Below are 14,895 nucleotides of genomic sequence, written 5' to 3' on the forward strand. Positions count from 1 at the left end.
TCAACCAAGCAGGCTAGTGAACTGACCATTGAAAAAAAACAGTACGAATACTTTATCCAACCTTAGTCTTAACTCTGTTAATTCTATTAACAGGAGTTTTAATTAAGTTAAGTGGCAAAGGGAGTGTCGAATCTTTTATGGCCAAAATTTGTTTAAACTGAATTTCTTTTGTAATGGAAGACTTGCATTTCTGTATGGTTTTGTAATTTCACTTTTGTACGTCTTTGATATACAATTACCTGGCATTACGCATGTCTTGTTCCTTAACTATTTGTATTTATTATTTTTATATTCCAACTTCTTCAGTATTCTAAATAAATTATTATTAACAAACAAAAAAAAGATTATAATATCAGACTTAGACCTTCTTTTGGGTAGGACAACCAGTAACACTTATGATGAGATATTACCTTCTACTAAAATACAAAAAAAATCACACTGAAAATTTTCATTTGATTAATAAATTGTGTTCTTGTTAATTACTGCAATATTTCTCCACGCTCTTACTTTTATTGAATCAAATTATTTACATTTATCTTCAACCCTTACAGATTTATGGTGTTGAAAGCAATAATTAAATGTGTTTCTTCATAAGATCAACGCGCACTATGAAAGGTGTAAATCAAAGGGACCAGTGGTAGATTTATAACTTTTAGAAAACTGTACATACCACTTTAGGTACCACCGCAGCAGACTGGCTTGTTTGCCCATTGGAGGCTTTCTGTTCCGGACTAGCCATAACGTTAGAAACCAAGCAGGAAAAACAGTTCCCCGAGTAGCGTCACGCGCAAACTAGCGTTTAATAAGCGTATGGTGTACAACGTGGTTTTATTGGGTCTCGATGTTTTTTCTTATGTTTAAAATTGTGTTACACTTGCTATAAAACTAGTTCAAAGTAGTTAACCTTGATTTCAATATAAATATAACTACAATGGAGCGAGAAAAAGACAAGGATATCTAACACTGAAGGTCTTTCTGCTCTGTTCACGATTTGACTGAACGTGTTTGTTAATACCATCCCCACTTTGATAAAGAAACTGACGTAGGCATGCTGCAGTTAAGCCCGCTTGGTGGTGCAGCTGTACAGCACTAGTCAACTCTTGTTTCTGAAAAGGATATCGAAGAATAATAACGGTTCATGAGTTCCTTTGTATAATGGAAGAAAAACCGTGTGAAAATTATTTGGATTAGATATATTAATCTGCTTACGGTTAGCTGAATGGACTTAGTTCTGTTAAGATACTAAACTAAACTGGTTAATATGTTTTAATATCGTGGTGCTGATGTTGAGACATTTTACAAACTGCAGTAGAAATTTTGACATTATGATGCTAAACTTAAAATACTGTATTAACTGCGATAAAAATATATATTGTAACATTGATGTTAAGGTAGTACATTAATTACGGTAAAAATTATTTTGTTTTAAATAGACTATATGAGATCACTGAATATGTGGTATGCAAGTACAATGGTTTACCTTATTTTTTCTATCTCCCTTTGTTTCTTTGTCATCCTATATAGATAACATATGTTCTGCTCATGGAAGAATCTGGCTGTTATGCTGCACGTTATGCAATGTTAACAGGCAGTGTCCTTCATTGGAAGGCAAAATGATATTTCGAGATTACAGCCTTTCCTGTGTTTGAACGAGAATAACCAGTCACGTGCATAGCCTTAGTCGCTTTGGGTAAATTTAAAGTTTTTCATTAGATAAGAAACGTTAGATATAAGTATTCCACCGTAACATGAGTGAATCGGTTAGCAGGAATAAATCTCTAGGGAAGAACGCCAGTTTGATAAATTTATGAAATAAATGAAAAACGATCATCCAGCATCAAGAAGCAAGTATACCCACTTTATTCCTTGTCTTTTAGATAAATGAAGATTGTTTTCACTGTATTTTACACATCACGAGCAGTCCATGTATTTATTTACTGAAACTCAGTTAGTCTTAGCTAAGTTCAATATCACGTCATAAAATATCCTGCCGATCTTCTCGTTATATAACGAACCTATTTAATGTGTGAAAATACCAAACATGTTCTAATGTTGTGCCATGTATTGATATTGCAACTATGTTCTAAGTATTATTTATGACCCAAGTATAAAGAAGATATGATACCATTTTATTAACAGTTTTTGACCAACAAAGAACACTGTATTATTAGCTTCCAAAGTAAGCGATGGGTTGACTGCTAGTAAGTAATTATAAAAACTGAAGTTCTAAGGTAAAAAACAACTTCTCTCTTCTGGTCTAAATAGAAATAATGAGGAAGATAGAAGTGTGCAACCTAAAGTAAGTGTTTTCCTTGAACCTACTTCATAATGCACCACAGGCACACTACACTGGGGAACAGCTGTCATTATTAAAAATATACGTGTGTAAGCCGTCTATGATACAGATGTCTACGATAATGATTAGTGTGATATCACTTCAGGAACATCTTTGATTGCAACACCGATAGGTATGATATCGATTCTCTCCCCCTCTTACAGAACGAAACGTATGCGCCCGGCATGGCTAGATGGTTAAGGCGTTCGATTCGTAATCCGACGGTAGCGGGTTCGAATCCCAATCACACCAAATATGGTTGCCCTTTCAGCCGTGAAGCGTTATAAGTGATGGTTAATCTCACTAATAGTTTGTAAAATGGTAGTCCAAGAAATGGTGGGTGGTGGTGATGACTAGCTGCCTTCCGCCTAGTCTTACACTGCTAAATAAGGGACGGCTAGCGCAAATAGCCCTCGAGTAGCTTTGTACGAAATTCAGAACAAGTTATACATGTGATATCGTATCAAGAAACGTACTTCTGTTACAGAGCTATGGGTGTGAAATCATATCAAGAAACGTATCTCTGTTACAGAGCTATAGGTGTGATAACTTGTCAAGAAACGTATGTATCTCTAATATAGAGCTATGGGTGTGATATCATATCAAGAAACGTATCTCCAATATAGATCTATGGGTGTGGTGTCATATCAAGAAACGTATCTCTGTTACAGAGCTATGGGTGTGGTATCATACCAAGAAACGTATCTCTGTTACATAGCTATGGGTGTGATATCATATCAAGAAACGTATCTCTGTTACAGAGCTATGGGTGTGATATTATATCAAGAAACGTATCTCTGTTACAGGGATATGAGTGTGATATCGTATCAGGAAACGTATCTCTGTTACAGAGCTATGGGTGTGCTGTCATATCAAGAAACGTATCTCTGTTACAGAGCTATGGGTGTGATATCATATCAGGAGCGTATCTCTGTTACAGAGCTATGAGTGTGATAACTTGTCAAGAAACGTATATCTAATATAGAGCTATGGGTGTGATATTATATCAAGAAACGTATCTCTGTAACAGAGTTATGGGTGTAAAATCATATCAAGAAACGCATCTCTGTTATAGGGATATGAGTGTGATATCATATCAAGAAACGTATCTCTGTTACAGAGCTATAAATGTGATATCATATCAAGAAACATATCTCTGTAACAAGGCTATGGGTGTGATAACTTGTCAAGAAACGTATCTATTTCTAATATAGAGCTATGGGTGTGATATCATATCAAGAAACGTATCTCTGTTACAGAGCTATGGGTGTGGTATCATATCAAGAAATGTATCTCTGTTACAGAGCTATGGGTGTGGTATCATACCAAGAAACGTATCTCTGTTACATAGCTATGGGTGTGATATCATATCAAAAAACGTATCTCTGTTACAAAGCTATGAGTGTGAAATCATATCAAGAAATGTATCTCTGATACAGAGCTATGGGTGTGATATTATATCAAGAAACGTGTCTCTGTTACAAAAATATGAGTGTGATATCGTATCAGGAAACGTATCTCTGTTACAGAGCTATGGGTGTAAAATCATATCAAGAAACGTATCTCTGTTACAGAGTTATGGGTGTAAAATCATATCAAGAAACGTATCTCTGTTACAGGGATATGAGTGTGATATCATATTAAGAAACGTATCTCTGTTACAGAGCTATAAATGTGATATCATATCAAGAAACATATCTCTGTTACAGAGCTATAAATGTGATATCATATCAAGAAACGTATCTCTGTTACAGAACTATAAATGTGATATCATATCAAGAAACGTATCTCTGTTACAGAGCTCTGGGTGTGATATCACATCAAGAAACGTACTTCTGTTACAGAGCTATGGATGTGATATCATATCAAGAAACGTATTTCTGTTACAGTGCTATGGGTGTGGTATCATACCAAGAAATGTATCTCTGTTACAGAGATACAGGTGTGATATTATATCAAGAGACATATCTCTGTTACAGAGCTCTAGGTGTGATATCATATCAAGAGACGTATCTCTGTTGCAGAGCTATAGGTGTGATATCATATCAAGAGACGTATATCTGTTGCAGAGCTATAGGTGTGATATCATATCAAGAGACATATCTCTGTTATAGAGCTATAGTCGTGATATCGTCTGTAGATTTGTTTATTTGTTTTTGAATTTTGCACAAATCTATAGGATGGCTATCTTCACTAGTCTTCTCTAATTCAGCAGTGTAAGACTAGAATGAAGGCAGGTAATCATAATCACTTGTGATACTCTTTTACCAATGAACAGTGAGAATGACCGTCACATTATAACGCCTACACAGCTGGAAGGGCGATCATATTTGGTGTGACAGGGTTTCGAACCCGCGACCTTGAGATTAAGAGCCTGTCTCTAGAATCATCTCTGTTACAGAGCTATAGATGTGATATTGTCTCTGGCAGCATCTCTTTTTATCAGAGATACAGGATGGATGCCACTGTCAGAAGTGTGATAAAACAGAGAAATGAGAAACGAGATGATTACTGAGACAAGTTTATAGATCGATATTGATTAGCAACAAAATGAACTTGAAATAAACAGCATCAGGAACAACATCACTGTAGGGCAGTTTACGGACCTCCAACTTTAAAATCTGAGGTTTCATTCCGAGGTGGACACAGTAGATAGTCCAGTGTGGGTTTGCTCTAAACGAACAAACAAAATAATACCACTTACTCCTCATTTTCGTGATGAGCTAAGAATATATATAAATTGTTTCTATGTATTCGATCAAATTGGTAGTTGTTGTTAAGCTTGGTGATTCATTTTTGAAAAGTACTGCTCTTCAGCTAATATTCTATACAGAAGCTTTTATTCCAACGAAGTACGTGATTAGAAAAATAAGTCGGAAAAGTCGTACAGAAATCATCATAATATTACAAGTCTTTTGAGCAATTTTATGGTTAAAAAAATGGTTTCCTTGTATGTCGAATTTCAAGCATAACTAGCTACTCGAGGCCCAGCATGGCCAAGTAGGTAGTTAAGGCGCTTGACTCGCAAGATGAGGGTTGCGGGTTCGAATCCGAGTCTCACCAAACATGCTCGCCCATTCAGCCGGGGGGGGGGCGTTATAATGTGATGGTCAATCCAAATATTCGTTGATAAAAGAGTAGCCCAAGAGTTGGCGGTAGGTGGTGATGACTAGCTGCCTTCCCTTTAGTCTTACTCTGCTAAATTAGGAACGGCTAGCGCAGACAGTCCTCGTGTAGCTTTGTGCGAAATTAAAAAACAAACAAACAAGCTACTCGAACGCTATGTCTTTAAATTTTTATGTGGAAGACTAGAGGGAAAGCAGGTAGTCAATACCATTTTTCGCCTTGTGGGATTGAACAACACACTTTAAAGCCCCCATGGCTGAGAGATCAAGCATGTTAAGTGACGGGTTTCGATCTCACTTCTCACAATTGAGAGTCAAAGCCGTAACCACCACCCTATGCCAGGCTCTAGGGAAATGTTAAACAGGTTAAGCTTCTAAACGATGTGTCTGACAAGAAAACTGATAAACAGGATATTGTCTTGTAAACTGTGTTTCTGGTTAGAAAATGGTAACAAGGTATTGTTCTATAAATGATGTTTCTGGGTAGAAAATGGTGAAAGTATGTCTTATAAACGATGTTTCTGGTCAGAAAAATAAAGAAAAGGGTATATCTTCTAAAGGATATATTGGTGTTTTGATAGTTTTAAAACTGAACGGTACATTATGCAACCTACTGACTAAACGACAAGGTCAATAAACCAATTTGGGCGCAAACATTCCTAACTTACAAAAACTGAGAGAGAGAATCCAGTCTTCAGCATTAGTAAACAGTAGAACATTCTAGATGAATTGACTTTCACAGATATAATCCCCTCCATTCACAGCTGAAAATACGAAGCCTTTACAGCAGCTTATTAAACCTTTCCCATCTGAAACACGAAGGGCTAACTAATAGGTCGTTAGTCTATCCAAAACAATGTATATACTTACACGTTAGACAAGAAACATCTTTTAAAGAATAAAATCATCAAAAACAAAAACAATAAACTACATATGGTTTCTCAAAGCTACCTTATTATGTTATTACGGTGGTATTGGATTCCTATACCGATTGCAGCGATATAAAGTACAGATATGTTTATCTGTACATACCACGCCCATCCTGCACACAGCCCCGTCCCACAAACAAAAAGTACGAACTAAGCTAACCCCAGACCCATTAGTTTTGAATTTCAAAGTTTATGTAACAACAGCAACACATGTACAATAAACCTATGTGAGACCCCTTATTCGCCCACTAAGCTCCTGATAAGGCCGAACCTTGAGAGAAGTGACCATTACTTATAGCCTCCAGTATACGTGTAAATATATCATGCAAAAAGTCTAATACGTATCCGTTATGTTTGAATTTCCATCTAAGGCAATGACAAAAAAGAACACATTTCTGAAAGGCGTAGTATGAACGATGTAAAAGTGAAAATTAATGTATAATAAATTTATTGAGATTACTTACACTTTCGGTTGACACATAAATTTAATTTTAATTTTGATATACGCGTCAAAATAATGAGCAGTTGTCAAATATTCAATGTTTTAAATGAAATAGTCGAGTAAGAAGTTGTGTCAATGTGTTAAAATTTGTTCTAAGAATAGTGTATTGCTCTGAATCCATATTTATGACCATTCAGCATTGGCCATCTGTAATAATAACATAATAAACCATAAGTTAAGCCGTTTCTTTCATTTATATTTTTAAAGGGGGGCGTTTATGGTGCCAAGCCAGTATTATGCAAATGTTTCTCAGCCAGCTCTAATTTGTTACATATTCCATAAACTAATCTTATTTAATTGTTTTCAACCATCGTTGTCTGTTTTTATCATCTGCTGGAAATCTCTGGGAAGACAGATTATATTTGCTGGGTTTGTATGTTATTAAGCACAAAGCTACACAAAGGAATATCTGTTCCCTGCCCATTGCGAGCTTCAAAATTCAACTTTTTTGCGTTATATATACATAAAAACCTCAGACTTATCGTTGAATCACCAAAAGGAAGCGCTTATGTTAAGATCCGGAAGTTGGATATGTTCGTGACTGCGACGTCATTCTTAACAACCCTTGTTATTGACTTAACCAGCTGATAGCCATCAAAATTACAGCTCTCAGCTGGCAATGGCATCTGTTTTATTTCTTGTTGTGAACGTGTATATTTCTTGTGTGGGACATATCATTTAATATGTCCTGTACTGTGAGACATGCTGGACATCTGCAGACCTAAACATTTGAGTATCATATAAATTGGAAATATTTCTTGTTTCTTCGTGAGAGTCAAGGTACTACTATTTACCACATGGAAATCACTTCTCATTCTATTACGCACTAAGTCAGACAGCATTGAAATTAATGCGTAAGTATAATTAGTGTGCAATTGAATTCAGAAAAAAGGAGAAAAGGATGAAAGGGCAAGCTTATTTGGTGTGACGGGGATTCGAACCCGCGATCACCGGATTACGAGTCGAGTGTCTTAACCACCGGGCCATGGTTTAAGTGAAAATACCTCAGCGTATTTACAGGGAAAGGGGATTCGCTATGACCAATCCTGTATATTTGAGTATAGATTTGATATGTTTTTTTTTTGCCTTTTATAAAATTGAAAGGAAAACAAAACATAGTTTCAAAATCTATAAAATATTGTGTATATTTTTTGCAGCGCTCGGAAACAAAGTTATCTGTGAAAACAAACAAGCTTACTTATTATTATGTTTAGCTTCCTGTTTAGCTGCATTCCCTCTTAGGGACAATTAGCTTTGCGCGAAATTCAAACCAACTTCCTGTTGTAATGTGACCGCATAGTTAGCCTATATGCTTACAAATTTTCTAAATAATTATCCATTAAAACTTAAGTTTGTGGTACATACGTACATATATATATATATAAAAGAAAAGACGGCAGAAACTTCGCCACACATTCCAACTTGGATTAGTCGAATCTTGTATGGTCTCAACAATATACTTCTAAGACGGCATCAAAAACTATGTAGAAACATTATGACCACTTGAACATGAAGCATGTTTACTGTTTTAGTTTTACCGACAATGTCTCCATTGATCATTTTGGGTATTGACCAAAGTGATGAGTGAGGGTCTGGCATGACGCACGTGACCTTAACCGTAAACTCGTCAGTTGTAACGTGAACTCGTTTAAGACTTCAATCAAAAGCTCATTGATATTGGAAAGAAATATGGTCTGTGTAATAAAAAGTCAAGAATTTCTATAGAAATATGCACAGATGTTTTTTTTTGTGCGTGTCTTTCCAGTTTATGTCAACACTGACATTAAATGACATAAGGATAAATAACGGCTACCGGAAGTAGTACGTAAACGTTACTTGAGAAAGCAGTGAACCAATGTTGCAAAATACATATTTCCTCATCAGCAGTTTGTATCAACTCTATAACAACAACAACAAAAAAAGACCACGTAATCGTGAGCCACGTTACACAAGCCCAAACCTTGCATCAATTTTTAGACATCAGATGTATTTAAATCATACCTTAAACTTTCAGTAGCTAACATTTTATTTATGCTCATTTGTAACATCCTAACCCTCGCCTCTTGTAAGCAGTACGCAAATATTTTTCATAATTTAATACTATGACGGAAAAGGACTATATGTACACGTTTAATTTCATAACAGAAGGAAGGCAGATTTTCCGCACAGCCCACTCCAACGACTGTCTGATCGAAAAAGAAGAGTTGACTATCACTCTTATAGCGTTCCCAAAATGCAGAACATGATTTTGTGGCAGCGAGTTGCGAATAACAAATCTTCAACTTCAAAGACAGAGTACGTTATCCGCTAGGCCACAGACGGCCTAGCAGTAGTTAGATATGTGAAATTTTGTTTAATACCTGATTATATATATATATATATATGTGAACCATGTTATATTAGCTGTGACCACAGTGTAGCAAGACAAAACAAAACAGGCTTGGTTAACAGTTTGTGAGATTTACTGCAAGACCATGGTGTGTTCAATGCTTTTATTTGGTATTTTCTTTCTTCTAATTTTTTTAAATACTCGTTAATAAAAAAAATCGAAGTGTTGTGGCGGACAACCCTATCTCAGTAACGAGGGCATGTTTCATTTTCTGTGTTATCAGGACCTGTCTCCCTTTTGGACATTATCACTTGGTAATTCAAAAAGATATTGAGGACATGTATGTCCTCCTTGTGAAAAAACAGACTGATACGTTGAGAACACGTCCATCTTGACAGATAAAGGGAAATATAAATGCTAGAAATATTCAAAACTTCAAACTATTATTTTTTTCTGCATTAAAAAGCTCCACTTCACTAATTAGATTAATAGAACACAAGTTAAAAGCCTTAAAGACAACTAACACAGTCATAACAAGGAACCACATGGACCTTTTTTTTAACCATAGTAACTCAAACTGTAACAACGCTATAATCCACCATAATACTTTTTTAAGCTTTATTTTCTTTATTTTTTTCATATGGTGGCTTTTCGCAACCAGGAAAAAATAATTTCACGACGACACATTTATTAAAATATAGCGGTTTATCCCTAGTAGAGTGTCTGGAAATTTAAAAAAATAATGTAGTACAGCGAATAACCGTGTGAACCTCATTGTTCTACGTACAATTACACACTTGGCATGTACGTACGTTCCATGGAAAAGAAATATATTTGTTAAACACATTTATTAAAAGATAGCGGTTTTTAAACAGGCCCGGCATGGCCAGGGGGTTAGGGCACTCGACTCGTAATTTGAGGGTCGCGGGTTCGAATCTCCGTCACACTAAACATGCTCGTCCTTCCAGCCGTGGGGGCGTTATAAAGTGACCGTCAACCCCACTATTCGTTGGTAAAAGAGAAGCTCAAGGGTTGGCGGTGGGTGGTGATGACTAAATGCCTTTCCTTTAGTCTTACACTGCTAAATTAGGGACGGCTCGTGTTGCTTTGCGCGAAATTCAGAAACAAACAAACAAACAATAAATTTTTAACCACAAACTTTTTTGAAATTTCAAACAGAAGTTTTGAATCACTTTATCAATTTTTCCCCACCCTCATACATGCCCCTCGCACATATGTGCCTTTAGAATCAAGAATTCTTCAGACAGGTGCAGTTTATATGATGGCAATAACGGAATGTACTAGCGGTTCGTTAACATATTTAGGACACTGCTTCTCTTACGTATATTGGCATTACGAATTCATTATATTGTGCACTGTTTGTTTAACGAAAACCGCTTTATGTAATGTCTTCGCACGTTTGGCCTTTTTCTTTGTTTTTCGATCGTTCTAACAATATTTACATCGTTAAGTAGCTGTCTGATATCAACTCATGAGTAGTTAATCTAATATAATTAAATATCAAATTATAAATAGTTGATCTAATATAATTGGATATCATATATTAAGTAGCTGATCTAATATGGTTAGATATCAAATCTTACGTAGCTGATCCACTTTTGTAACTTCTCCCTTATAGTTATATACCATATCTTAAGTAGCTGATCATTGTTTGGATATCAAATCTTAATTAGCTGATCTATTTTTCTAACTTCCCCATTTAGTTGGATATGAAATCTTAAGTAGTTGATTTATTTCTGTAATTCTGCCTTTGTAAGGCACTTTTTCATAAAGTGACTGATCCATTTATCTTTTTCTTTGTTATTTTTGAAAAGTTACGGTAAAGCGAACTTATACATCGATTTTTTTTTGGGTTGGAAACCTGAACTAGTTCAGCAGAGATAGAAGACTATACTTCTGTTAGTCCTACTGTGATGATACATCACACACATTATTAATCAAATGTAAAATAGGACAGACAGAGTTTAAACAGGGCCGGCCATTCAGGTGGGCGACGGGAGTCCTAGCTAAGGATGTCTACCACAAGGGGCGCCAAAAACAAAATTGCAATTAACAATTTTGATCAGTTTTACAGGGACACAGATTACAAAGTTCGCATACATCACATTGTTGCCCATGGCCATTTGTGTTTTTTTTCTAGAGAACATAAGCTTTTTTGAGAATCAGCTCTGATTTGACATGCAAGTTTGAGTGCATTGCATTTAAGCTTATATTTAAGAGAGCGAGCCTCTTAGAAAACTCCTAGGCCCGGCATGGCCAAGCGTGTTAAGGCGTGCGGCTCGTAATCTGAGGGTCGCGGGTTCGCATTCCCTTCGCGCCAAACATGCTCGCCCTTTCAGCCGTGGGGGCGTTATAATGTGACGGTCAATCCCACTATTCGTTGGTAAAAGAGTAGCCTAAGAGTTGGCGGTGGGTGGTGATGACTAGCTGCCTTCCCTCTAGTCTTACACTGCTACATTAGGGACGGCTAGCACAGATAGCCCTCGAGTAGCTTTGTGCGAAATTCAAAAAACAAACAAACAAACTTAGAAAACTCCAGGAGCCGGGAGTTAGTGACAAACGTTGTTTTGCAACATGAAACGATACGGCTATTATAATTTAGCTTGAAAAAGTTAATCTGTAATCTTAATGCAACATATCTCAGTAATGTACATTTATGAGGATGGAGGCGCGATTAGCGCCTATGAGTATGATATTAGAAAGCATACAAAATTTTTCGGTTGATATTTTGATCATTTTCTCTCTTTAAAGACGTGACTGTAAGTGTTTACTGATAGAAATAAATTAAGAATGGATATGTCTTAAGATCAGAACTGATGGTTTTTAATCAACTAAATGATCGGATAGGTTTACAGGCTGTAATATTTTAAAGATTAACACAACCTTACAACAAACTTAATGTTAGTTTCTAATAAACCTGGATACCAGGAAGGTTTACAAATTGAGAATGCTTGACGCTTGAGGAGTGAAAATCGATAAATGTACCGATGACATTTAAGAGAACCTTTATTCCCTGGAGATTCTGTGGGTGCATTAAATCCACTGCCTTTAAGACTTTACGAAAAATCCTCACTTAATTAAAACGGATCACAAGGTGTCATTATGTATTTTGACACTCAGAATTTATATCTGTCTATCTGTCTGTCTATCATAGAAGTATCCATTCGTGTGGTTATACTTAGCTCAGGTGAAGGAATTCTTGTTATATTTTCTGGAATATTTATTTCTCTCTCGTCTCACTCTCCGCGATAAGTGTCTGTGTGCCGGTTAAATGCTCGTGGCCGTCTTGTCAATGCCAAATCAAGGTCAATACATACACAAGATTTAATAGAGTGACCAACTTAGTTTTATCTTCTCTCTAGTCTTGGTCTGTGTTACAGTCGAATTGGTTCCACCAATTCTCGTGTAAGAATGAGAAACGAGCAACTACAAAGGTTTATTACTTTTTTGAGTAATCATGAATTCTGTAAAAGGAAACACGAAAAGCAGTCATGAACGGTTGCTGGAAATATTGATAAAATCACTCTCCCATACTTATTGGCTATTCACGAATGTTTGCATCTTCAAAATTAACAATCTGTTTCGTTTAAGAACAAAGGGAGATTCAAAACATAATTGCAAAGTGCAACTAGAATTTTCTAATATTTTTTAACTTTTAAATATTGATGTATTTGGAAGTCTTCGTAAATTTCATTGAATTTATTTACTGTTTTTTATTTAGATTCATCAGCTGATAAGGAGAAAACTTTTATAAAATCTATCTCTCGAATTACTATATTAATTGACGATATGGCTGAAATGATTTATTTTGTTTGTTTGTTTGTTTTTGGAATTTCGCACAAAGCTACTCGAGGGCTATCTGTGCTAGCCGTCCCTAATTTAGCAGTGTAAGACTAGAGGGAAGGCAGCTAGTCATCAACACCCACCGCCAACTCTTGGGCTACTTTTTTACCAACGAATAGTGGGATTGACCGTCACATTATACGCCCCCACGGCTGGGAGGGCGAGCATGTTTAGCGCGACGCGGGCACGAACCCGCGACCCTCGGATTACGAGTCGCACGCCTTACGCGCTTGGCCATGCCAGGCCCTTGAAATGATTTAATGACTTCTAAGTGGTCGTTTAGATAAGCAATACAAATGTGAGATATGCGTGACATCCAACTTCGTATTTAAAAAGTGAAAATTAACATCATGTTTTAGAAATTATTCTGAATCAAAACGTATAGGAACAGATATGTATGATGGACCTCAGTGGATGTTTTTTTGGTTGTTGTTTTTGGAATTTCGTGCAAAGTTACACGAGGGCTATCTGCGCTAGCCGTCTCTAATTTAGTAGTGTAAGACCAGAGGGAAGGCAGCTAGTCATCACCACCCACCGCCAACTCTTGAGCTACTCTTTTACCAACGAATAGTGGGATTTACCATCACACTATAACGCCCCCACCGCTGAAAGAGCGAGCATGTTTGGCACGAGGAGGATGCGAACCCGCGACCCTCAGATTACGAGTCGCACGCCTTAACACGCTTGGCCATGCCGGGCCCGGACCGCAGTGGATGTAGAACTTTAGCCAATTAGGTTGCTTTATATTTATATGCTACACGTGACTGAAAGGCTGAAATTAATGTGGGTAAGAATCAAGTACATTAACAGCTACACAGTTTTCTTAATGCATTTTTTGAGCCAGACGAGGTTTGATGGTTAGAGTGATTCCGAAGGTTCATGGTTCGAGGTCCACTGTCACAAAAACACATACTGTACTCTGAGATCATGATTATACTATAACAATGACAATTAAATCCAACTCTTTGGTCCGACAAGAGTATATCAAACGTTAGCGATGGGTGATGTTGACTGGTTGCCTTCCCTTTAGTTTATCAATTTAAATGTAGTGACGATTATACGCAAAAAATCCTAATGTATAGCTTTGTGTGAATGTCTGCCACAAATGAACAATACACTTGTAAAGAATGTTCAAGTATGACGAATTTTACAAAACATTACACGTAATATCAAATGATATAGCTGGACAGAACAACTTTCAATTATATATGTGCAAAATATAAACGGAATTTACGTCACTTACGTAAGACAGTCTACAAGTATAAAAAGTTGGTGGGAAACACTCCACGTTTAGATACTGTGCAATTTTAACGAAAATAAAAACTACACGAATTCCTTCCCTCCTTGGCATGATGGACATGTAACGCTAAAATCCAGGATTCAATTTCCCTTAGTGGACGCAGCAAATATCCTCATGCAGCTTTATTCAAAAAACAAAGAAACAAATTTTTTACAAGTATAAAGTATTATTTTTAAGTAACTGCGGTGGTCTAACTAATTCTTTATGGCAAGAAATTTGTCTTATACTTTTTTACAGTCGGTTTGGCATGGCCAGGTGGTTGAGGCATTCGACTCGTAATCTGAGGATCGCGGGTTCGAATCCTCGTTACACCAAACATGCTCACCCTTTCAACCGTGGGGATGTTATAATGTGACGATCAATCCTACTATTCATTGGTAAAAGAGTAGCCCAAGAATTGGCAGTGGGTGGTGATAGCTAGCTGCCTTCCTTCTGGTCTCACACAGCTAAATTAGGGACGGCTAGCGCAGATAGCCTTCATGTAACTTTGTACGAACCTCAAAAACAAACA

At 36.6% G+C, this 14,895-nt stretch overlaps 1 protein-coding gene across 5 annotated transcripts in view; it reads right to left on the minus strand.

Annotated features, from left to right (window-relative positions):
- LOC143235133 (dipeptidyl peptidase 4-like) overlaps positions 1-14,895 on the minus strand; it is a 128,023-nt gene that overhangs the window by 83,285 nt on the left and 29,843 nt on the right. The window contains exon 1 of one of the 5 annotated variants that reach the window (XM_076472981.1): positions 671-1,028. The exons of 3 other annotated variants lie outside the window; for them this stretch is intronic. In XM_076472981.1, the coding sequence (XP_076329096.1) occupies positions 671-739 (69 nt within the window). In that variant the 5' untranslated portion in view covers positions 740-1,028. Of the gene's footprint in view, positions 1-670; positions 1,029-14,895 lie in introns of those variants that run through there. One more of the 5 variants, XM_076472983.1, reaches the window with a different exon arrangement.

Source organism: Tachypleus tridentatus, chromosome 12 (assembly GCF_004210375.1).
Source record: "Tachypleus tridentatus isolate NWPU-2018 chromosome 12, ASM421037v1, whole genome shotgun sequence".
Classification (NCBI taxonomy): domain Eukaryota; kingdom Metazoa; phylum Arthropoda; class Merostomata; order Xiphosura; family Limulidae; genus Tachypleus; species Tachypleus tridentatus.